The sequence below is a fragment of the Stegostoma tigrinum genome, chromosome 7 (assembly GCF_030684315.1).
Source record: "Stegostoma tigrinum isolate sSteTig4 chromosome 7, sSteTig4.hap1, whole genome shotgun sequence".
Taxonomy (NCBI): Eukaryota; Metazoa; Chordata; class Chondrichthyes; order Orectolobiformes; family Stegostomatidae; genus Stegostoma; species Stegostoma tigrinum.
Window position 1 is genome coordinate 106,226,639 of NC_081360.1, and position 25,862 is coordinate 106,252,500.

Sequence of the window (25,862 nt, forward strand, 5' to 3'; positions counted from 1 at the left end):
GAGATCCCCCGAGGTTTGCAGTGGGAGAGCGATGCCCTGATATTTGCAGTGGGAGAGAGGTCCCCTGAGGATTGCAGTGGGAGAGAGATCCCCTGAGGTTTGCAGTGGGAGAGAGATCCCCTGAGGTTTGCGGTGGGAGAGAGATCCCCTGACATTTAATTCGGAGAGAGATCCTCCAAGGTTTGCAGGGGGAGCGAGATCCCCTGAGGTTTGCAGTGGGAGAGAGATCCCCTGACGTTTGCCGTGGGAGAGAGATCCCCCGAAGTTTGCAGCGGGAGAGAGCTCCCCCGAGGTTTGCAGTGGGAGAGAGATCCCCTGACATTTGCAGTGGGAGAGAGATCCCCTGAGGTTTGCAGTGGGAGAGAGATCGCCCGACGTTTGCAGTGGGAGAGAGAACCCCTGACAGTTGCAGTGGGAGAGAGATCCCCTGAGGTTTGCAGTGGGAGAGAGGTCCCCTGAGGTTTGCAGTGGGAGAGCGATGCCCTGATATTTGCAGTGGGAGAGAGGTCCCCTGAGGATTGCAGTGGGAGAGAGATCCCCTGAGGTTTGCAGTGGGAGAGAGATCCCCTGAGGTTTGCGGTGGGAGAGAGATCCCCTGACATTTAATTCGGAGAGAGATCCTCCAAGGTTTGCAGGGGGAGCGAGATCCCCTGAGGTTTGCAGTGGGAGAGAGATCCCCTGACGTTTGCCGTGGGAGAGAGATCCCCCGAAGTTTGCAGCGGGAGAGAGCTCCCCCGAGGTTTGCAGTGGGAGAGAGATCCCCTGACATTTGCAGTGGGAGAGAGATCCCCTGAGGTTTGCAGTGGGAGAGAGATCGCCCGACGTTTGCAGTGGGAGAGAGAACCCCTGACAGTTGCAGTGGGAGAGAGATCCCCTGAGGTTTGCAGTGGGAGAGAGGTCCCCTGAGGTTTGCAGTGGGAGAGAGATCCCCTGACGTTTGCAGTGGGAGAGAGAACCTCTGACAGTTGCAGTGGGAGAGAGATCCCCTGAGGTTTGCAGTGGGAGAGCGATGCCCTGATATTTGCAGTGGGAGAGAGGTCCCCTGAGGTTTGCAGTGGGAGAGAGATCCCCTGAGGTTTGCAGTGGGAGAGAGATCCCCTGAGGTTTGCGGTGGGAGAGAGATCCCCTGACATTTAATTCGGAGAGAGATCCTCCAAGGTTTGCAGGGGGAGCGAGATCCCCTGAGGTTTGCAGTGGGAGAGAGATGCCCCGATGTTTGCAGTGGGAGAGAGATCCCCCGAGGTTTGCAGTGGGAGAGAGATCCCCTGACGTTTGCAGTGGGAGAGAGATCCCCCGAAGTTTGCAGCGGGAGAGAGCTCCCCCGAGGTTTGCAGTGGGAGAGAGATCCCCTGACATTTGCAGTGGGCGAGAGATCCCCTGAGGGTTGCAGTGGGAGAGAGATCGCCCGACGTTTGCAGTGGGAGAGAGAACCCCTGACAGTTGCAGTGGGAGAGAGATCCCCTGAGGTTTGCAGTGGGAGAGAGGTCCCCTGAGGTTTGCAGTGGGGGGGAGATTCGCCGAGGTTTGCAGTGGGTGGGGGATCCCCCGAGGTTTGCAGTGGGAGAGGGATCCACTGAGGTTTGCAGTGGGAGAGAGATCCCCTGACATTTGTAGTGGGAGAGAGATCCCCCGATGTTTGCAGTGGGAGAGAGATCCCCCGACGTTTGCAGTGGGAGAGAGATCCCACCAGGTTTGCAGTGGGAGAGAAATCCCCTGAGGTTTGCAGTGGGAGAGAGATCCCCTGACATTGGTAGTGGTAGAGAGATTCCCCGAGGTTTGCAGTGGGAGAGAGGTCCCCCGAGGTTTGTAGTGGGAGAGAGATCCCCTGAGGTTTGCAGTGGGAGAGGGATCCCCTGACATTTGCAGTGGGAGAGAGATCCCCTGAGCGTTGCAGTGGGAGAGAGATCCCCTGAGGTTTGCAGTGGGAGAGAGATCGCCCGAGGTTTGCAGTGGGAGAGAGATCGCCCGAGGCTTGCAGTGAGAGAGAGATACCACGACGTTTGCAGTGGGAGAGAGATCCCCCGACGTTTGCAGTGGGAGAGAGATCCCACGAGGTTTGCAGTGGGAGAGAAATCCCCTGAGGTTTGCAGTGGGAGAGAGATCCCCTGACATTTGTAGTGGGAGAGAGATCCCCCAAAGTTTGCAGTGCGAGAGAAATCCCCTGAGGTTTGCAGTGGGAGAGAGATCCCCTGACATTTGTAGTGGGAGAAAGATCCCCCGACGTTTGCAGTGGGAGAGAGAACCCCCGACGTTTGCAGTGGGAGTGAGATCCCCTGGCATTTGCCGTGCGAGAGAGATCCCCTGACGTTTGCAGTGGGAGAGTGATCCCCCGAGGTTTGCAGTGGGAGAGAGATCCCCTGATGTTTGCAGTGGGAGAGAGATCCCCGGATATTTGCAGTGGGAGAGAGATACCCCGATGTTTGCAGTGGGAGAGAGATCCCCTGGCATTTGCTGTGCGAGAGAGATCCCCTGACGTTTGCAGTGGGAGAGCGATCCCCCGAGGTTTGCAGTGGGAGAGAGATCCCCTGATGTTTGCAGTGGGAGAGAGATCCCCCGAGGTTTGCAGTGGGAGAGAGATCCCCTGATGTTTGCAGTGGGAGAGAGATCCCCCGAAGTTTGCAGTGGGAGAGAGCTCCCTCGAGGTTTGCAGTGGGAGAGAGATCCCCTGACATTTGCAGTGGGAGAGAGATCCCCTGACATTTGCAGTGGGAGAGAGATCCCCTGAGGTTTGCAGTGGGAGAGAGATCCCCTGTCATTTGCAGTGGTAGAGAGATCCCCTGAGGTTTGCAGTGGGAGAGAGATCCCCTGACGTTTGCAGTGGGAGAGAGAACCTCTGACAGTTGCAGTGGGAGAGAGATCCCCTGAGGTTTGCAGTGGGAGAGCGATGCCCTGATATTTGCAGTGGGAGAGAGGTCCCCTGAGGATTGCAGTGGGAGAGAGATCCCCTGAGGTTTGCAGTGGGAGAGAGATCCCCTGAGGTTTGCGGTGGGAGAGAGATCCCCTGACATTTAATTCGGAGAGAGATCCTCCAAGGTTTGCAGGGGGAGCGAGATCCCCTGAGGTTTGCAGTGGGAGAGAGATGCCCCGACGTTTGCAGTGGGAGAGAGATCCCCCGAGGTTTGCAGTGGGAGAGAGATCCCCTGACGTTTGCAGTGGGAGAGAGATCCCCCGAAGTTTGCAGCGGGAGAGAGCTCCCCCGAGGTTTGCAGTGGGAGAGAGATCCCCTGACATTTGCAGTGGGAGAGAGATCCCCTGAGGTTTGCAGTGGGAGAGAGATCGCCCGACGTTTGCAGTGGGAGAGAGAACCCCTGACAGTTGCAGTGGGAGAGAGATCCCCTGAGGTTTGCAGTGGGAGAGAGGTCCCCTGAGGTTTGCAGTGGGGGGGAGATTCGCCGAGGTTTGCAGTGGGTGGGGGATCCCCCGAGGTTTGCAGTGGGAGAGAGATCCCCCGATGTTTGCAGTGGGAGAGAGATCCCCCGATGTTTGCAGTGGGAGAGAGATCCCCCGACGTTTGCAGTGGGAGAGAGATCCCACGAGGTTTGCAGTGGGAGAGAAATCCCCTGAGGTTTGCAGTGGGAGAGAGATCCCCTGACATTGGTAGTGGGAGAGAGATTCCCCGAGGTTTGCAGTGGGAGAGAGGTCCCCCGAGGTTTGTAGTGGGAGAGAGATCCCCTGAGGTTTGCAGTGGGAGAGGGATCCCCTGACATTTGCAGTGGGAGAGAGATCCCCTGAGCGTTGCAGTGGGAGAGAGATCCCCTGAGGTTTGCAGTGGGAGAGAGATCGCCCGAGGTTTGCAGTGGGAGAGAGATCGCCCGAGGCTTGCAGTGAGAGAGAGATACCACGACGTTTGCAGTGGGAGAGAGATCCCCCGACGTTTGCAGTGGGAGAGAGATCCCACGAGGTTTGCAGTGGGAGAGAAATCCCCTGAGGTTTGCAGTGGGAGAGAGATCCCCTGACATTTGTAGTGGGAGAGAGATCCCCCAACATTTGCAGTGCGAGAGAAATCCCCTGAGGTTTGCAGTGGGAGAGAGATCCCCTGACATTTGTAGTGGGAGAGAGATCCCCCAACGTTTGCAGTGGGAGAGAGAACCCCCGACGTTTGCAGTGGGAGTGAGATCCCCTGGCATTTGCCATGCGAGAGAGATCCCCTGACGTTTGCAGTGGGAGAGTGATCCCCCGAGGTTTGCAGTGGGAGAGAGATCCCCTGATGTTTGCAGTGGGAGAGAGATCCCCGGATATTTGCAGTGGGAGAGAGATACCCCGATGTTTGCAGTGGGAGAGAGATCCCCTGGCATTTGCTGTGCGAGAGAGATCCCCTGACGTTTGCAGTGGGAGAGAGATCCCCCGAAGTTTGCAGCGGGAGAGAGCTCCCCCGAGGTTTGCAGTGGGAGAGAGATCCCCTGACATTTGCAGTGGGAGAGAGATCCCCCGAAGTTTGCAGTGGGAGAGAGCTGCCTCGAGGTTTGCAGTGGGAGAGAGATCCCCTGACATTTGCAGTGGGAGAGAGATCCCCTGACATTTGCAGTGGGAGAGAGATCCCCTGAGGTTTGCAGTGGGAGAGAGATCCCCTGTCATTTGCAGTGGGAGAGAGATCCCCTGAGGTTTGCAGTGGAAGAGAGGTCCCCTGAGGTTTGCAGTGGGAGAGAGATCCCTTGAGGTTTGCAGTGGGAGAGAGATCGCCTGAGGTTTGCAGTGGGAGAGAGATACCCTGACATTTGCAGTGGGAGAGAGGTCCCCCAAGGTTTGCAGGGGGAGAGAGATCCCCCGAGGTTTCCAGTGGGAGCGAGATCCCCGGAGGTTTGCAGTGGGATAGAGATCCCCTGAGGTTTGCAGTGGGAGAGAGATCCCCTGATGTTTGCAGTGGGAGAGAGATCCCCCGAAGTTTGCAGTGGGAGAGAGCTCCCTCGAGGTTTGCAGTGGGAGAGAGATCCCCTGACATTTGCAGTGGGAGAGAGATCCCCTGACATTTGCAGTGGGAGAGAGATCCCCTGAGGTTTGCAGTGGGAGAGAGATCCCCTGTCATTTGCAGTGGGAGAGAGATCCCCTGAGGTTTGCAGTGGGAGAGAGATCCCCTGAGGTTTGCAGTGGGAGAGAGATGCCCTGATATTTGCAGTGGGAGAGAGGTCCCCTGAGGTTTGCAGTGGGAGAGAGATCCCCTGAGGTTTGCAGTGGGAGAGAGGTCCCCTGAGGATTGCAGTGGGAGAGAGATCCCCTGAGGTTTGCAGTGGGAGAGAGATCCCCTGAGGTTTGCGGTGGGAGAGAGATCCCCTGACATTTAATTCGGAGAGAGATCCTCCAAGGTTTGCAGGGGGAGCGAGATCCCCTGAGGTTTGCAGTGGGAGAGAGATGCCCCGACGTTTGCAGTGGGAGAGAGATCCCCCGAGGTTTGCAGTGGGAGAGAGATCCCCTGACGTTTGCAGTGGGAGAGAGATCCCCCGAAGTTTGCAGCGGGAGAGAGCTCCCCCGAGGTTTGCAGTGGGAGAGAGATCCCCTGACATTTGCAGTGGGCGAGAGATCCCCTGAGGTTTGCAGTGGGAGAGAGATCGCCCGACATTTGTAGTGGGAGAGAGATCCCCCGATGTTTGCAGTGGGAGAGAGATCCCCCGACGTTTGCAGTGGGAGAGAGATCCCCCGACGTTTGCAGTGGGAGAGAGAACCCCTGACAGTTGCAGTGGGAGAGAGATCCCCTGAGGTTTGCAGTGTGAGAGAGGTCCCCTGAGGTTTGCAGTGGGGGGGAGATTCGCCGAGGTTTGCAGTGGGTGGGGGATCCCCCGAGGTTTGCAGTGGGAGAGGGATCCACTGAGGTTTGCAGTGGGAGAGAGATCCCCTGACATTTGTAGTGGGAGAGAGATCCCCCGATGTTTGCAGTGGGAGAGAGATCCCCCGACGTTTGCAGTGGGAGAGAGATCCCACGAGGTTTGCAGTGGGAGAGAAATCCCCTGAGGTTTGCAGTGGGAGAGAGATCCCCTGACATTGGTAGTGGGAGAGAGATTCCCCGAGGTTTGCAGTGGGAGAGAGATCCCCCGAGGTTTCCAGTGGGAGCGAGATCCCCGGAGGTTTGCAGTGGGAGAGAGATCCCCTGAGGTTTGCAGTGGGAGAGAGATCCCCTGAGCGTTGCAGTGGGAGAGAGATCCCCCGAAGTTTGCAGTGGGAGAGAGCTCCCTCGAGGTTTGCAGTGGGAGAGAGATCCCCTGACATTTGCAGTGGGAGAGAGATCCCCTGACATTTGCAGTGGGAGAGAGATCCCCTGAGGTTTGCAGTGGGAGAGAGATCCCCTGTCATTTGCAGTGGGAGAGAGATCCCCTGAGGTTTGCAGTGGGAGAGAGATCCCCTGACGTTTGCAGTGGGAGAGAGAACCTCTGACAGTTGCAGTGGGAGAGAGATCCCCTGAGGTTTGCAGTGGGAGAGCGATGCCCTGATATTTGCAGTGGGAGAGAGATCCCCTGAGGTTTGCAGTGGGAGAGAGATCCCCTGAGGTTTGCGGTGGGAGAGAGATCCCCTGACATTTAATTCGGAGAGAGATCCTCCAAGGTTTGCAGGGGGAGCGAGATCCCCTGAGGTTTGCAGTGGGAGAGAGATGCCCCGACGTTTGCAGTGGGAGAGAGATCCCCCGAGGTTTGCAGTGGGAGAGAGATCCCCTGACGTTTGCAGTGGGAGAGAGATCCCCCGAAGTTTGCAGCGGGAGAGAGCTCCCCCGAGGTTTGCAGTGGGAGAGAGATCCCCTGACATTTGCAGTGGGAGAGAGATCCCCTGAGGTTTGCAGTGGGAGAGAGATCGCCCGACGTTTGCAGTGGGAGAGAGAACCCCTGACAGTTGCAGTGGGAGAGAGATCCCCTGAGGTTTGCAGTGGGAGAGAGGTCCCCTGAGGTTTGCAGTGGGGGGGGAGATTCGCCGAGGTTTGCAGTGGGTGGGGGATCCCCCGAGGTTTGCAGTGGGAGAGGGATCCACTGAGGTTTGCAGTGGGAGAGAGATCCCCTGACATTTGTAGTGGGAGAGAGATCCCCCGATGTTTGCAGTGGGAGAGAGATCCCCCGACGTTTGCAGTGGGAGAGAGATCCCACGAGGTTTGCAGTGGGAGAGAAATCCCCTGAGGTTTGCAGTGGGAGAGAGATCCCCTGACATTGGTAGTGGGAGAGAGATCCCCTGAGGTTTGCAGTGGGAGAGGGATCCCCTGACATTTGCAGTGGGAGAGAGATCCCCTGAGCGTTGCAGTGGGAGAGAGATCCCCTGAGGTTTGCAGTGGGAGAGAGATCGCCCGAGGTTTGCAGTGGGAGAGAAATCCCCTGAGGTTTGCAGTGGGAGAGAGATCCCCTGACATTTGTAGTGGGAGAGAGATCCCCCAACGTTTGCAGTGGGAGAGAGAACCCCCGACGTTTACAGTGGGAGTGAGATCCCCTGGCATTTGCCGTGCGAGAGAGATCCCCTGACGTTTGCAGTGGGAGAGTGATCCCCCGAGGTTTGCAGTGGGAGAGAGATCCCCTGATGTTTGCAGTGGGAGAGAGATCCCCGGATATTTGCAGTGGGAGAGAGATACCCCGATGTTTGCAGTGGGAGAGAGATCCCCTGGCATTTGCTGTGCGAGAGAGATCCCCTGACGTTTGCAGTGGGAGAGCGATCCCCCGAGGTTTGCAGTGGGAGAGAGATCCCCTGATGTTTGCAGTGGGAGAGAGATCCCCCGAGGTTTGCAGTGGGAGAGAGATCCCCTGATGTTTGCAGTGGGAGAGAGATCCCCCGAAGTTTGCAGTGGGAGAGAGCTCCCTCGAGGTTTGCAGTGGGAGAGAGATCCCCTGACATTTGCAGTGGGAGAGAGATCCCCTGACATTTGCAGTGGGAGAGAGATCCCCTGAGGTTTGCAGTGGGAGAGAGATCCCCTGTCATTTGCAGTGGGAGAGAGATCCCCTGAGGTTTGCAGTGGGAGAGAGATCCCCTGACGTTTGCAGTGGGAGAGAGAACCTCTGACAAGTGCAGTGGGAGAGAGATCCCCTGAGGTTTGCAGTGGGAGAGCGATGCCCTGATATTTGCAGTGGGAGAGAGGTCCCCTGAGGATTGCAGTGGGAGAGAGATCCCCTGAGGTTTGCAGTGGGAGAGAGATCCCCTGAGGTTTGCGGTGGGAGAGAGATCCCCTGACATTTAATTCGGAGAGAGATCCTCCAAGGTTTTCAGGGGGAGCGAGATCCCCTGAGGTTTGCAGTGGGAGAGAGATGCCCCGACGTTTGCAGTGGGAGAGAGATCCCCCGAGGTTTGCAGTGGGAGAGAGATCCCCTGACGTTTGCAGTGGGAGAGAGATCCCCCGAAGTTTGCAGCGGGAGAGAGCTCCCCCGAGGTTTGCAGTGGGAGAGAGATCCCCTGACATTTGCAGTGGGAGAGAGATCCCCTGAGGTTTGCAGTGGGAGAGAGATCGCCCGACGTTTGCAGTGGGAGAGAGAACCCCTGACAGTTGCAGTGGGAGAGAGATCCCCTGAGGTTTGCAGTGGGAGAGAGGTCCCCTGAGGTTTGCAGTGGGGGGGAGATTCGCCGAGGTTTGCAGTGGGTGGGGGATCCCCCGAGGTTTGCAGTGGGAGAGGGATCCACTGAGGTTTGCAGTGGGAGAGAGATCCCCAGACATTTGTAGTGGGAGAGAGATCCCCCGATGTTTGCAGTGGGAGAGAGATCCCCCGACGTTTGCAGTGGGAGAGAGATCCCACGAGGTTTGCAGTGGGAGAGAAATCCCCTGAGGTTTGCAGTGGGAGAGAGATCCCCTGACATTGGTAGTGGGAGAGAGATTCCCCGAGGTTTGCAGTGGGAGAGAGGTCCCCCGAGGTTTGTAGTGGGAGAGAGATCCCCTGAGGTTTGCAGTGGGAGAGGGATCCCCTGACATTTGCAGTGGGAGAGAGATCCCCTGAGCGTTGCAGTGGGAGAGAGATCCCCTGAGGTTTGCAGTGGGAGAGAGATCGCCCGAGGCTTGCAGTGAGAGAGAGATCGCCCGAGGCTTGCAGTGAGAGAGAGATACCACGACGTTTGCAGTGGGAGAGAGATCCCCCGACGTTTGCAGTGGGAGAGAGATCCCACGAGGTTTGCAGTGGGAGAGAAATCCCCTGAGGTTTGCAGTGGGAGAGAGATCCCCTGACATTTGTAGTGGGAGAGAGATCCCCCAACGTTTGCAGTGGGAGAGAGAACCCCCGACGTTTGCAGTGGGAGTGAGATCCCCTGGCATTTGCCGTGCGAGAGAGATCCCCTGACGTTTGCAGTGGGAGAGTGATCCCCCGAGGTTTGCAGTGGGAGAGAGATCCCCTGATGTTTGCAGTGGGAGAGAGATCCCCGGATATTTGCAGTGGGAGAGAGATACCCCGATGTTTGCAGTGGGAGAGAGATCCCCTGGCATTTGCTGTGCGAGAGAGATCCCCTGACGTTTGCAGTGGGAGAGCGATCCCCCGAGGTTTGCAGTGGGAGAGAGATCCCCTGATGTTTGCAGTGGGAGAGAGATCCCCCGAGGTTTGCAGTGGGAGAGAGATCCCCCAAGGTTTGCAGTGGGAGAGAGATCCCCTGAGGTTTGCAGTGGGAGAGAGATCCCGTGACGTTTGCAGTGGGAGAGAGAACCCCTGACATTTGCAGTGGGAGAGTGAACCCCTGACATTTGCAGTGAGAGAGAGATCCCCTGAGGTTTGCAGTGGGAGAGAGATCCCCTGAGGTTTGCAGTGGGAGAGAGATCCCCTGACATTTGCAGTGGGACAGAGATCCCCGGAGGTTTGCAGCGGGAGGGAGATCCCCTGACATTTGCAGTGGGCGAGAGATCCCCTGCCATTTGCAGTGGGAGAGAGATCCCCTGAGGTTTGCAGTGGGAGAGAGATCCCTGAGGTTTGCAGTGGGAGAGAGATCCCCTGACATTTGCAGTGGGAGAGAGATCGCTCGAGGTTTGCAGTGGGAGAGAGATCCCCCGAGGTTTGCAGTGGGAGAGAGATCGCCTGAGGTTTGCAGTGGGAGGGAGATCCCCCGAGGTGTGCAGAGGGAGAGTGATCCCCCGAAGTTTGCAGTGGGAGAGAGATCCCCTGACATTTGCAGTGGGAGAGGGATCCCCTGAGGTATGCAGTGGGAGAGAGATCCCCTGAGTTTTGCAGTGGGAGAGAGATCCCCTGACATTTGCAGTGGGACAGAGATCACCCGGGGTTTGCAGTGGGAGAGAGATCCCCCGAGGTTTGCAGTGGGAGAGAGATCCCCTGACGTTTGCAGTTGGAGAGATATCACCTGAGGTTTGCAGTGGGAGAGAGATCCCCCGAGGTTTGCAGTGCGAGAGCGATCCCCCGAGTTTTGCAGTGGGAGGGAGATCCCCTGACATTTGCAGTGGGAGAGAGATCCTCCGAGGTTTGCAGGGGGAGAGAGATCCCCCGAGGTTTGCAGTGGGAGCGAGATCCCCTGAGGTTTGCAGTGGGAGAGAGATCCCCCGAGGTTTGCAGTGGGAGAGAGATCCCCTGACGTTTGCCGTGGCAGAGAGATCCCCCGAAGTTTGCAGCGGGAGAGAGCTCCCCCGAGGTTTGCAGTGGGAGAGAGATCCCCCGAGGTTTGCAGTGGGAGAGCGATCCCCCGATCTTTGCAGTGGGAGAGAGATCCCCTGACATGTGCAGTCGGAGAGAGATCCCCCGAGGTTTGCAGTGGGGTAGGGATCCCCCGAGGTTTGCAGTGGGAGAGAGAACCCGTGACATTTGCAGTGGGAGAGAGAACCCCTGACATTTGTAGTGAGAGAGAGATCCCCTGACATTTGCAGTGGGCGAAAGATCCCCTGAGGTTTGCAGTGGGAGAGAGATCCCTGGAGGTTTGCAGTGGGAGAGAGATCCCCTGACATTTGCAGTGGGCGAAAGATCCCCTGACGTTTGCAGTGGGAGAGAGATCCCCTGAGGTTTGCAGTGGGAGAGAGATCCCCCGACGTTTGCAGTGGGAGAGAGATCCCCTGAGGTTTGCAGTGGGAGAGAGATGCCCTGATATTTGCAGTGGGAGAGAGGTCCCCTGAGGTTTGCAGTGGGAGAGAGATCCCCTGACGTTTGCAGTGGGAGAGAGATCCCCTGATGTTTGCAGTGGGAGAGAGACCCCCTGACGTTTGCAGTGGGAGAGAGATCCCCTGCCATTTGCAGTGGGAGAGAGACCCCCTGACGTTTGCATTGGGAGAGAGATGCCCTGAGGCACAACCCATGCACTCCACCTTTTCCAAAACTTCCAATTCCTGACCCTGCAACACCTCACCCTCACCGCTGATATGCCCTCCCTGAAGGACAGTAGCCCCCATGCAGATGGCCTAACAGACCTCCACAGGCCAACTCGACCCCCTCCCCGACGCCCTCATTCACTAGGCACAGCTGATTCTCATCCTCAATAAGTTTTTTTCTTTGATTCCTCCCACTTCCAACAAACCAAAGCGGTGGCCATGGGCACCTGTATGTGCCTGGGCAATGCCTGCCTCTTTGTAGGATTTGTGGAACAGTTCCTCTTCTGTTCACCGGCACCATCCCTCACCTCTTTTCTCGCTATACTGATGAATGCATCAGTGCTGCCTTGTGCTCCCATTTGGAGTTCAAACAGTTCAACTTCCCTAACATCGTCCACCATGCCCTCAAGTTCACTGGGACTATTTCTGACACCTCCCTCACTTCCTCAACCTCTCTGTCTCCATCCCCGGAAACTGACTCCCCACTGACATCCATTTCAAACCCACTGACTCCCACAACTACCTTGGCCACAGCTCATCTCACTCACCTTCTGTAAAAATGCTATTCTCGCCTCTCAATTCCTCTGCCTCCACCATATCTGCTCCCAGGATGAGGTGTTCTACTCTGAGACTTCCCAAACATTCTCCTGCTTTCGAGACTGTAGTTTCCCCTCCTTTGTTGTTAAGGATGCCCTCAACCGCATCGCCCCCACAGTTTCCACAAATCTGCCCTCAATCCCTCTCCAATCCCCAACAATAATAAGGATAGAATCGCCCTGGTCCTCACATACCACCCCACCAACCTCTGAATACAACGCATCTTCCTCCAACATTTCCACCACCTACAATCAGAGCCCCCCCACCAAAAAGATATTTCCTTCCCCAACCCCGTCTCCATTCCGCAGGGGCCGTTCACTCTGTGACTCCCTCGTCAGCTCCACACTCCCCACCAACCCCTCCACCAAACCTGCTCCCTTTCCCTGTAGCTGCCAATCCTGCCCCTGCAGCTCCCCTCTCACCTCCTTCCAAGACCCCAAACAATCCTCCCAGGTCCAGCAGAGATTCACCTGCACTTCATCTAAACTCATCAACTGTATCCATTGCTCCCGATGCGGTCCCCTCTTTATCAGGGAGACCAAACGCAGACTTGGGGAGCGGTTCATGGAGCATCTGTGCTCTGCACACATCAACCAACCAGAACTTCCGGTTTCCATACACTTTACTCCCACTCCCCCACCCGCTCCCATTCCCCCTCCTATGCCCCCTGCCACTCCCACTCCTACTCCCACTAACCCCCCCACTAACCCCCGACTCCCCTCTCCCTCCCCCCCCAGTCTCCCACCCATTCCCACTCCCGCTCCCCTTCCTGCTCCCACTCCCCCTCCCCTTACCCCTCCCCTCTCACTCCCCTTCCCATCACACTTACCCTCCGCCTCCCACTGCCCCATCCCCCTCCCCTTCCACACCCCCCCACTCTCCCTCCTACTCCCACTCCCACTCCCCCTCCCCTTACCCCTCCCCCCTCACTCCACTTCCCCTCCCCCTCACACTTACCCCCTCCTTCCCACTCCCACTCCCTCCCTCCCCCCCTCCCACTCCTCCTCCCCCCCCCCCTCCCACTCCTCCTCCCCCTCCCACTTTGCTGGTGACATGTCCATCCTTGGCGTCCCTCACTGCCACAGTGGGGCCAAACCCAAACTGGAGGAACAACACCTGATGATCCACCCCCACCACCTCCCCACAGCCCCATGACACCTTCCCCTGTAACCGGCGAAGGGGCAACACCTGCCCATTTACCCCCTCCGTCCCCAGTATCCAAGGGCCCAAACATACCTTCCAGGTGAAGCAACACTTCACCTGCACTTCCCAGAATCAAGCCAACTGCAGTCACTGCTCACAATGTGGTCTCCTCTACATTGAGGAAACGAAGTGTAGACTGAGGCCGACCGCTTCACAGAACATCGACGTTCTACCTGGAAAAAAAGACCCTGAGCTTCCAGTTGTCTGCCATGTTAACACACCACCCTGTTCCCTGGGCCACATGTCTGTCTCTGGCTTGCTGCAGTGCTCCAGCGAAGCCCAATGTAAGCTGGAGGAACAACGCCTCATTTTCTAACTGGGGATCCTGCAGTCCTCTGGACTCAATATTGAGTTCAGTAATTTTAGGGCCTAAACTCTCCCTTATCCCAGCCCCACCCACCAGGCCTTATTACCACATAGTTTACCGTTACACACCTCTTGTTAGTCACAAACAGTCCCCATTAACAGCTATTCACCCTCAGAGCCAGATTGTTATCAACTCCTTTGTCTGACCAATTGCTCTTCTCTCTCTTTGGGCTATATAGAACATAGAACATTACAGCACAGTACAGGCCCTTCGGCCCTCGATGTTGTGCCGACCTGTCATACCGATCTCAAGCCCATCTAACCTACACTATTCCATGTACATCCATCTCCAACTCGCCTCACCCTACCTTCTACGTATAAACCAACATTTTCCTAACTACCATCAGCTCTGATGAAGGGTCACCAGACTCAAAATGTTAACTCTGGTTTCTCTCCAAGGATGCTGCTTGACCTGCTGAGCTTTTCCAGGGACTTCTGTTTTTGTTCCTTTGCTCTTCATTCCAGCTTTAATTCCCAGTAGAGTGTGGGCCTGGTGCAGCGGGAGAGCCAGGGAGACAGGAGATGGAGAAGGTCTATAAGACTGATTGTTTCAAGAATACATAAACATACAGGAGGCCATTCAGCCCCTTGAGTCAGTTCACTGGATCATCACCAATCTCTACTTCAAAGTCATTTTTTCATACACCTTATCAACAAAAATCTCTCAATCTCAGACTTGAGAGTTCCTACTGAACCACACTATCTACAGCTTTTTCTGGGAGAAGCTTCCAGATTTTCACTGCCCTTTGTGTGAGGAGATGCTTCCTGACATCTTCCCCAAATGGCTGTCTCCAATTTTAAGGTTATAGCCCCTTGTTGCAGTTTGTGTTTAATTTAACATGTTATGTTATGTACAAGACAGCATGGAGATTGGGTACTGTTGAGTCTGATATGTTGAAGTACAATCCAATTGAGCATAACTTTCTCACCCACACTGCTGGGAATCTGGAATGCACTGCCTGAGACTGGGAACCTCACGGCCTTTAAAAAGGATGTGCACCTGGAATGTCATAATATTCAAGGCGACGGGCCTGGTGCGGGGAAGTGGGGATTAGGGTGGATCCAGAATGGTTTTTGTCAGTGCAGACATGATGGGCCAAAGGGCCTCTTCTGTACTGGATGACCGATGAATATCACAGACTTGTGCACATTGTCTGCGTTTTGTTGTTGGTGTTCTTATGGAAGTTATTGTTAAATACATACACCTACCTGACTGATTTAGAACATAGAACATAGAACAATACAGCGCAGAACAGGCCCTTCAGCCCTCAATGTTGCGCTGACCTGTGAACTAATCTAAGCCCCTCCCCCTACACTATCCCATCATTATCCATATGCTTATCCAAGGACTGTTTAAATGCCCTAATGTGGCTGAGTTAACTACATTGACAGGCAGGGCGTTCCACGCCATTACCACTCTCTGAGTAAAGAACCTGCCTCTGACATCTGTCTTAAATCTATCACCCCTCAATTTGTAGCTATGCCCTCTTGTACAAGCTGAAGTCATCATCCTCGGAAAAAGACTCTCACTGTCCACCCTATCTAATCCTCTGATTATCTTGTATGTCTCCATAAAATCCCCTCTTAGCCTCCTTCTCTCCAATGAGAACAGACCCAAGTCCCTCAGCCTTTCTTCATAGGGCCTGTGCTCCAGACCAGGCAACATCCTGGTAAATCTCCTCTGCACCTTTTCCAGTGCTTCCACATCCTTCCTGTAATGGGGCGACCAGAACTGCACACAATATTCCAAGTGAGGCCGCACTAGCATTTCATTGAGATTTCACTGAGAGGAGGTGTTGACAGCTAATTTTATATCAGAATGTTAAATGCTGTAATGTCACGTAGCCACTTTAAAGGTACAGGTCCTGTCAGGTCTGGAATCCCTGTCATAATCAGCACCTATCACTGAGGAAACATTACTCTCCATGGAAGGAATGGAAATAACACACATGGTCAATAGAGGAAAGACTTTGGAGAGATGTGGAGTAAAGAGTTAATTATAAATTCACTTTAAATATAGCCACCGAGCGCATGCAACAGTAGTCTGTCACATCAATGTCCAATCTGAACCACAGAACTATAGCCTGAGTCTGGAGGGTTATAGAGCATAGAACATTACAGCACAGTACAGGCCCTTCAGCCCTCAATGTTGTGCCGACCTGTCATACCGATCTCAAGCCCATCTAACCTACACTATTCCATGTACGTCCATATGCTTATCCAATGACGACTTAAATGTACCTAAAGTTGGCGAATCTACTACCGTTGCAGGCAAAGCGTTCCATTCCCTTACTACTCTCTGAGTAAAGAAACTACCTCTGACATCTGTCCTATATTTTTCACCCCTCAATTTAAAGCTATGCCCCCTCGTGCTCGCCGTCACCATCTAAGGAAACAGGCTCTCCCTATCCACCCTATCTAACACTCTGATTATTTTATATGTCTCAATTAAGTCACCTCTCAACCTTCTTCTCTCTAACAAAAACAGCCTCAAGTCCCTCAGCCTTTCCTCGTAAGACCTTCCCTCCATACCAGGCAACATCCTAGTAAATCCCCTCTGCACCCTTTCCAAAGCTTCCACATCCTTCTTATAATGCGGTGACCAGAACTGTACACAATACTCCAAGTGCGGCCGCACCAGAGTTTTGTACAGCTTCACCATAACCTCTTGGTTCCGGAACTCGATCCCTCTATTAATAAAAGCTAAAACACTGTATGCCTTCTTAACAGCCCTGTCAACCTGGGTGGCAACTTTCAAGGATCTGGACACCGAGATCTCTCTGCTCATCTACACTACTAAGAATCTTACCATCAGCCCTGTACTTTGCATTCCTGTTACTCCTACCAAAGTGCATCACCTCACACTTGTCTGCACTAAACTCCATTTGCCACCTCTCAGCCCAGCTCTGCAACTTATCTATGTCTCTCTGTAACCTACAGCATCCTTCGTCACTATCCACAACTCCACTGACCTTAGTGTCATCTGCAAATTTACTAACCCATCCTTCTACGCCCTCATCCAGGTCATTTATAAAAATGACAAACAGCAGTGGACCCAACACCGACCCTTGCGGTACACCACTAGTAACTGGTCTCCAGGATGAACATTTCCCATCAACCACCACCCTCTGTCTTCTTTCAGCAAGCCAATTTCCGATCCAAACTGCTATATCTCCCACAATTCCATTCCTCTACATTTTGTACAATAGCCTATTGTGGGGAACCTTATCGAACGCCTTGTGTTCAAGGAGGTTGTCCTCTTGAATCATCCCTCATTTCTCAGTGTGTTTAATAAAGCCTAGTAATGACCTGTCTGTCTCCACCCATCTGCTATCCACCTTCTATCATCGCCTCCCCCTCTCTCTATTTATTTCAGAGCCCCCTGTCCCTCCCCCATTTCTGAAGAAGGGTCCAGACCCGAAATGTCAGCTTTTGTGCTCCTCTGATGCTGCTGGGCCCGCTGTGTTCATCCAGCTCCACACTGTGTAATGTCAGATTCTCCAGCATTGGCAATTCGTACTATATCTGGCAATGTTCAGCCTTGCTTAATTCTCATCACATCCACAAACATCCCACTCGCTCCACCACTGTCGCTCAGTGGCAGCAGTGTGTACTATCTACAAGATGCACGGCAGAAATTCACCCAAGATCCTCAGACAGCACCTTCCAAACCCATGATAACAAAGTGTGGAGCTGGATGAACACAGCAGGCCAAGCAGATCTTAGGAGCAGGAAGCTGACATTTTGGGCCTAGACCCTTCATCACCAAAACGTCAGCCTTCCTGCTCCAAAGATGCTGCTTGGCCTGCTGTGTTCATCCAGCTCCACACCTTGTTATCTCCGATTCCTATTACCTTTCAAACCCACAACCACTTCCATCTGGAAGGACAAGGGCAGCAGATACATGGGAACACCACCCCCTGCAAGTTCCCCTCCAAGTCACTCACCATCCTGACTTGGAAATATGTCACCGTTCCTTCACTGTCACTGGGTCAGAATCCTTGAATTCCCTCCCTAAGGAACATTATGCGTCAACCCACAGCACATGGACTGCAGCGGTTCAAGATAACAGCTCACTCCCACCTTCTCAAGGGGGCAATTAGGGATGGGTAATAAATTCCAACACTTTAAAAATACCCCATTGGCTGCGTAGAACTCTGAGATGTCTGATGGATGTGGAAATCACTATTACAACCTCAAACCTTCCTTCTGTAGAGATTCCTTCCTGAAACGTGTGACAATACTATGGCTTTAAGAGGTGTAGTTTGTCCTTTTTTTTAACAAAGGAAGGTTGGGACAGAAGTGTAAGTGATCTGCTCAAAGGCATTCATGGAAACAGCTTGTGAGGTCTTGGGATTTTATTTAAAGTTAGAACAACAGAAGCAGCCTGAATGGCTTGGGTCAAGCTCCAGCAGAGCCAGGGATTTTTCAGTTTAGCTTTCAGCATTTGCTGCTGGGGCCTTGAAGCTGGATGTGGAAGCTTTTATTCCTCTCGCTGTTACAGCTAAAAGCTGGGGTTCTCCTCTTGCTGTTACAATTGCGATATGAGACAATCTGCTTTACTGAATTTGCCTTTGCCAAGGGTGTGTTTATGGGATGTTAATATATATTAACATTAAAATTATATATATGTGTGCGTATATATATATATATATATATATATATAATATATATATATATAATTTTGTTAAGCTTTTCAACAGTTACAGTTAAGCCATTTAAAAATAAATTATCTGTATTTTAACTATGTATAAAAATAATGCATGTTTTGCTGCAAATCGAGTAGTTTGACCAATCAAATTGCATCTGGAACACGATGCTTTACACCTGCCTTTAACAGAAGAAAAAGTTAGAGTCTGGTCTGGGCTATCTTCTGAATGTAATTTGAGGAGGTTTGATCTGGTCTATAACCAGTGACTGACCATTGCCTGGCCTAAGTAGATTTGGATCGATACAGTGCTAATATTCGCTTTTCTATCCGTTCACACTCAGGGCTTTCTCAACCTGTCTTGGACACGATTTAAGCGAGTGACTCTAACACGATCACTGGCGATCGTTCCGACATTGCTAGTAGCAGTGTTTCAGGACATGTCCAGCCTGTCGAACATGAATGATATTCTCAACGTCTTGCAGAGTATTCTGGTGAGTGTGGATGAGGTGTCCTGTTCGATCTGGCTGATCATCTCACAACAGCAGCTCAATGAACTATGATGGAATATGAGGCAGGTCCCATTACCATACCAAACCCCCATGTACACATACAAACATGCAAAAGAATTATATCACTCAAACTTGATCCAGGATAGCAGTAATACCCTAAACACAGCACCAAGCTGCTGCAAACACTCACACACCATTCTCCGCACACACCATCTCCAGCACACACTGTTCCCCTGCACACATACCATACCCCCTGCATACACACCGTACCCCACGCGCATACACTGTCCCCCGCACACACAATGTTCCCCATACACACCGTCCCCCGCACACACACCGTCCCCCGCACACACAACACACTGTTCTCCGTGCACACACCGTCGCCCGTGCACATACCATCCCCCGCGCCCACACCGTTTCCCTCACATGCACTGTCCCCCACACGTGCACCGTACCCCACACATGCACCATCCCCCACATGCACTGACCCTCCCATGCACACACCGTTCCCTGCACACACACCGTCCCCCGCACACACAACGTCCCGCACGCACACCGTCCCCCGCACACACACCATCCCGCACACACACACCGTCCCCTGCACACACACCGTTCCCCGCACACACACCATCCCGCATACACACACCATCCCCCCCCGCACACACACACCATCCCCTGCACACACACCGTCCCCCGCACACACACTGTCCCGCACACACACCGTCCCCCCCCACGCACACACACCGTACCCCCATGCACACACAACGTTCCCCGTACACACCGTCCCGCACGCACACCGTCCCCTGCACACACACAATCCCGCACACACACACCGTTCCCCCCCCCCGTGCACACACACCATCCCACACACACACCGTCCCCCCCGTGCATGCACTGTCCCCTGCACACACATCGTCCCCCGCACACACACTGTCCCGCACACCCACCGTCCCCCCCCGCGCACACACAACATTCCCCGTACACACCATCCCGCACAGACACCGTCCCCCAACTTGGGCACAGTTTGCTGATCTACAGCTTATTCTCTTATCTGTCCATGGAATGTGGGCCTCACTGGTTGCTCCAGCATTTATAGCCCATCCCTAAGGGCAACTGACAGACAACCACAGGAGGATCTCTGCTTGCGTTTTTTTGGAGCAATGTGATTTAGAATCTTCCTACCAGCTTCCTGTAAGGCTCGAGGGACCCTCAAATTTACATCCAACGTAAAGAAAAACCAAAAGAACTGCGGATGCTGTAAATCAGGAACAGAAGTTGCTGGAAAAGCTCAGCAGGTCTGGCAGCATCTGTGAAGGAAAAAACAGAGTTAACATTTCGGGTCTGGTGATCCTCCCTCAGAACTGGGCCCGAAACGTTAACTCTATTTTCTCCTTCACAGATGCTGCCAGACCTGCTGAGCTTTTCCAACTTGAAGAGCTTAGGTTAGGGGCCTGTGACAATGTGACACTCTGTCGGGACTGCACCAAATTTAAAGATTCGAGCTGAAGCTACAGAATGGAATTTGAACCATCTTCTGACTTCGGTGAAAGTGCTAATTACTATCAGAAATGCTGCAGCCTATTAGAGTCATAAAATCCATACAGCTGTACAGCATGGAAACAGACCCTTCGGTCCAACTCATCCATGCTGACCCACATATTCTAAATAAATCTAGCCCTAATTTGTCAGAATTTGGCCCAAATCCCTCTAAACCCTTCCAATCATGTACCCTTTTAAATGTTGTAATTGTACCAGCCTCCACCATTTCCTCTGGCAGCTCACTCCATACACACACCACCCTCTACGGGAAAAAGTTACCCCTTAGATCCCTTCTAAATCTCGCCTCCCCCCCCCGCCTCACCTTAAACCTATGCCCTTTAGTTTTGGACTCCCCCCACCCCCCCACCAGGGAAAAGACCTTGTCAATTCACCCTATCCATGCCTCTCAAGATTTTATAAACCTCGATAAGATCACAGTATGATATTAGATTAGATTAAATTCCTGACAGTGTGAAAACAGGCCCTTCGGCCCACAAGTCCACACCGCCCCTTGCAGCATCCCACCCAGACCATCCCCCTATAGCCCACACACCCCTGAACACTACGGGTAATTTAACACGGCCGATCCACCTAGCCTGCACATCTTTGGACTGTGGGAGGAAACCGGAGCACCCGGAGGAAACCCACGCAGCCACGGGGAGAATGTACAAACTCCCCAGGGTGGAATCGAACCGGGTCCCTGGCGCTGTGAGGCTGCAGTGCTAACCACTGAGCCACCGTGCCACCCTGACAACCCCATTGTTCGGCTCAAATAGTTTTTATTGAAACATGTACATTGGGGAGAAGAGCGCTACACTTTTCCAAAATAGTGCCAAGGATTCTTTTTTAATATATATGTCCACCTAAGAACCTCCTTTTTAATTGCAGAATTGCTGCAGTACAGGAGGCCATTCAGCCTAGCTGCTGTAATTCTGTCACTAGTGCCAAGCTCATGCCTGTTCTCTGTAACCCTGCACACCATACAAGTAACCATCCAATGTCCTCATCAGTGTCTCAATTGAACCAGCATCCACTCCATTTCCAGACAGTGCATTCCCTACTCACTGGGTGAAAACCTTTCCCTTCACATCACCTTTGCTTCATTTGCACAGCATTTTAAATGTATTTCCCATCGTTCTTGTTCCTTTCATCAGGGGAACGGCTTCTAAATATCTATTTTATCCAACATATTCATGAGGTTGAAAGTCCCTGTCAAATCTCTCCTCAGCCTTCTTCTTTCTAAGGAGAACAGTCCCAACTTCTTCAATCTATCCCCTTCTCACAGGCACACTGATGACTGCAGTACTCACTCTATACCACCCTGAGAGTGGTCTAAAGGTTGATCAAAAAACATAACTGGTTTTAAGGACTGCACTTTTGCTTCATGCTGAGAATATACAGGATCGGGGGACTGAAGGCCTAATGGTATTAACACCAGACTAGTAACCTAGAGGCATGGGTAATTGTTCTGGGATCCTGGGTTCAAATCCCAATGAAACTTAGTGGAATTTGAACTCAATAAATACTAGAATTAAGAATCTAATGATGGCCATAAATCCATTGTTGATTGTCAGGAAAAACCCATCTGGTTCACTAATGTCCTTTAGGGAAGGAAACTGCCATCCTTACCTGGTCTGGCCTACATGTGACTCCAGACCCTCAGCAATGTGGTTGACTCTTAATTGCCCTCTGGGTAATTAGGGATGGGCAATGGATGCTGATCTAGCCAGTGACACCCTCATCACCTCAAAAAGAAGCCACACATTAAGGGGCAATTAGGGATGGGCAACAATGTCACACCTGCGTCTGGTGAACAAATAGAAAGCTCATACACACACAGGCACACGCACAGACACACACACACACACTCACACACACACACCCGCATACAGACTCATGCAGGTTTGTGCGCGCGCACACACACACAGACACACACACACAGACACAGACACACACACACACAGACATACACACACACACACAGACACACACACACACACACACACACAGATATACACACACACAGACACAGACACACACACACAGACACACACACAGACACAGATATACACACACACAGACACACACACACAGACATACACACACAGACATACACACACACACACACATGCACAGACACACCCACAAACCCATACACACACACACACAGACATACACCCATACACACACACACAGAGACACACACACATACCCACACACACACATATGCACAGACACACACACACACCCACACACACGCACAAACACACGCTCACACACACGCACACACATACCCACACACACACACACACACATTCACATATACACACACACACATATACATACACACATACACATAAACACCCACACACATTCACACACACACACCCACACACATATACATATGCACAAACACCCACACACACATCTACACACACACACCCACACATACATACATGCACACACCACCCCTACACACATACATGCACACACACCCCTCACACACACATACACATACAGACACACACACCCACACACACATATGCACACACCCGTACACAAACATATACACACAGGCCGCCCCCTCCCCACACACATACCGACACTCATTCACACATACACACACACACACATATACACACACACACCCCACACACATATATACACACGCTCCCACATACACATGCACAACCCCCCCCACACACACACACACTCCCACACACATACCCCCACACACACACACCCCATACACCTACACATCCACACACATCTACACATACGCACACGCACACCCCGCAAGTATACACAGACATGCTGACCAGGCCTCGTGGGTCACTTGTTAAAATTGAATAGACGTAATGGTGATCTTTTTGCATGCTGTCAGTCTCCACTCTCATCTCATTTCTCTCTCCTTTCCACAGCTCCCGTTTGCTCTCATCCCAATCCTGACCTTCACTAGCCTCAGGCCACTAATGCACCAGTTCACCAATGGAGTGTAAGTAATTTGGCAGCAAATCACCGTCATGAGTAAAACTTCCTCTACCCTTCTCAAGTGGAAGGAGCATTTATTATGCTGTCCCCCATCAAACACTGCTGGGACAGGGACAGCACGGGGTTAACTACAGAGTAAAGCTCCCGCTACACTGTCCCCCATCAAACATTGCTGAGACAGGGACAGCACGGGGTTAAATACAGAGTAAAGCTCCCGCTACACTGTCCCCCATCAAACACTGCTGAGACAGGGACAGCACGGGGTTAAATACAGAGTAAAGCTCCCGCTACACTGTCCCCTATCAAACACTCCCAGGACAGGGACAGCACGGGGTTAGGTACAGAGTAAAGCTCTCTCTACACTGTCCCCCATCAAACACTACCAGGGACAGGGACAGGGACAGCACAGGGTTAGATACAGAGTAAAGCTCTCTCTACACTGTCCCCTATCAAATACTCCCAGGGACAGGGACAGCACAGGGTTAGATACAGAGTAAAGCTCCCTCTACACTGTCCCCCATCAAACACTCCCAGGACAGGGGCAATGCAGTGGATCAAGCTATGACCTGGAAAGGATTCAGTAAGTGACTCCGGCATTAGTCAGTGCTTGATAGTGTTTTTTGCTGTGCTGCTGATGAAGCCTTTACCATGTGAATTGTGTCTATTCTTACAGGATTTGTAAAATTGTTGGTGTATTAATCACTCTTCTGATCCTGACTATCAATGCTTACTTTGTGGTGGATTATGTTGAGCAGTTGGAAAGAGTTTGGATGTATGTTATCATTGGGGTGATCCTGCTATTCTATCTCTTCTTTGTGTTTTATCTGGTAAGTCTCGCTAATAACTCTTATTAAAACTGATTGTTATTGGCTGCCCTCTTGTTAACACATTGAAAGCAATTCCATATTGGTGCCCTGCCTCAGGCTGGAGATATTGTCCTGGGTCTGGGGGACAGGGCACATTCACCAGAATGATCCAGGGGGTGAAATGAAACAGTGCAGTAACAAGGGGAAGTCACACAGACTGGGAAAGCAGAGGAGCACGGATTTGAGGAGTCTGAAATAAATGCAGAAAATTTTGGGGTTACAGCCCAGCCTGCTGAATATTTAAAGCATTTTTCATTTTTCTTAGGCAGACTCGTCAAGTATTCCCTTGAGTGTGGAGGGTGAACGGTTGACCTAATTAAGGGGTTTCATATGATTAAAGGATTTGACAACGTCATGAGAGACAACCTATTTCTTCTGGTTTGGGGGTGAAATGGGGAGGCGATGGCCTAGTGGTATTATTGCTAGACTGTTAATCCAGAGGCGCAGATAATATTCTGGGGACCCGGGTTCGAATCCCACCACGGCAGATGGTGGAATTTGAATTAAATGAAATATCTGGAATTAAGAATCTACTGATGACCATGAATCCCTTCTTAGAAAAAACCCATCTGGTTCACTAATGTCCTTTAGGGAAGGAAATTGCCATCCTTACCTGGTCTGGCCTACATGTGACTCCAGACCCACAGCAATGTGGTCAACTCTTAACTGCCCCATGGGCAATTAGGAATGGATAATAAATGCTGCCTAGCCAGAGACGCCCTCATCCCATGAATGAAGAAAAAGGGGCAGGGGGGAAGTATTGGGGGGGAGGGGAGGGTAGGGCAAATGGGAACGAAGTGCTCGGAGTGATGAAGGAGTGAGCTGATACATAGAAAATAGGTGCAGGAGTAGGCCGCTCGGCCCTTCAAGCCATTCAAGTACAATCATGGCTGATCATGTAATCCCATTCCTGTCCTCTCCCTCATATCCCTTGATCCCTTTAGTCACAAGGAAAATGTCCAGCTCCCTTGTGAATATATCTGACAACCTGGTTCCAACAGCTTCCTGTGGGACAGAATTCCACAGGTTCACAACTCCGAATGAAGAAATTATTCCGCATCTCAGTCCTGAATGGCTTACCCATTATTCTTAGACTGTAGCCCTTGTTCTGAATCTCCCCAACATCGGGAGCATTCTTCCCATATCCAGCCTTTACAGTCCCATCAGGATTTTATAGAGGGGGGGGGTGATGGGGACAGGTTGTTGGGGGAGGTGGGGGTGATGGGGACGGGGTGTTTGGGGGAGGGGGACTAACGGGGCGGGGTGTTTGGGGGAGGGGGACTGGCGGGGACGGGGGGTTTGGGGGAGGGAGACTGACAGGGACGGGGTGTTTGGCGGAGGGGGGCTGACGGGGTCAGGGTGTTTGGGGGAGGGGGACTGACACGGATTGGCTGTTTGGGGCAGAGGGAGGGAAATTGATGGGGACTGCGTGTTGGGGAAGAGGGAGGGGGATTGATGGGGACAGGGTTTTTTGGGAGGGGGAGAGGGATTGAGGGGGTGTGGGGGCAGAGGGAGGGGCTTGATGGGGACTGGGTGTTGGGGGAGGGGAACTGATGGGTACGGGGTGTTAGGGGAGGGGCGGAGGAGGGGGATTGATGGGGACTGTGTGTTGGGGAAGGGGGGATTGATGGGGACTGTGTGTTGGGGAAGGGGGGATTGATGGGGACGGGGTTTTGGGGGAGGGGGAAGAGGGATTGACAGGGTGTTGGGGCAGAGGGAGGGAGATTGATGTGGGCGCGGTGTTGGGGCAGAGGGAGGGATATTGATGTGGGCAGGGTGTTGGGGCAGAGAGAGGGGGATTGATGTGGGCAGGGTGTTGGTGGAAGGGGGTTGACGGGGACTGGGTGTTGGGGCAGAGAGAGGGGGATTGATGTGGGCGGGGTGTTGGGGCAGAGGAAGGGGGATTGATGTGGGTGGGGTGTTGGGGCAGAGGGAGGGGGATTGATGGGGACGGGGTGTTGGGGCAG

At 52.8% G+C, this 25,862-nt stretch overlaps 1 protein-coding gene across 3 annotated transcripts in view; it reads left to right on the plus strand.

The window, feature by feature from the left end:
- The window catches only part of LOC125454308 (natural resistance-associated macrophage protein 2-like), a 103,451-nt gene that overhangs the window by 75,198 nt on the left and 2,391 nt on the right, over positions 1-25,862 (plus strand). For all 3 annotated transcript variants that reach the window (XM_059647620.1, XM_059647621.1, XM_059647619.1), the window contains exons 13-15: positions 18,332-18,481; positions 22,960-23,033; positions 23,703-23,856. In XM_059647620.1, coding sequence (XP_059503603.1) covers positions 18,332-18,481; positions 22,960-23,033; positions 23,703-23,856 — 378 coding nt within the window. The remainder of the gene's footprint in view (positions 1-18,331; positions 18,482-22,959; positions 23,034-23,702; positions 23,857-25,862) is intronic.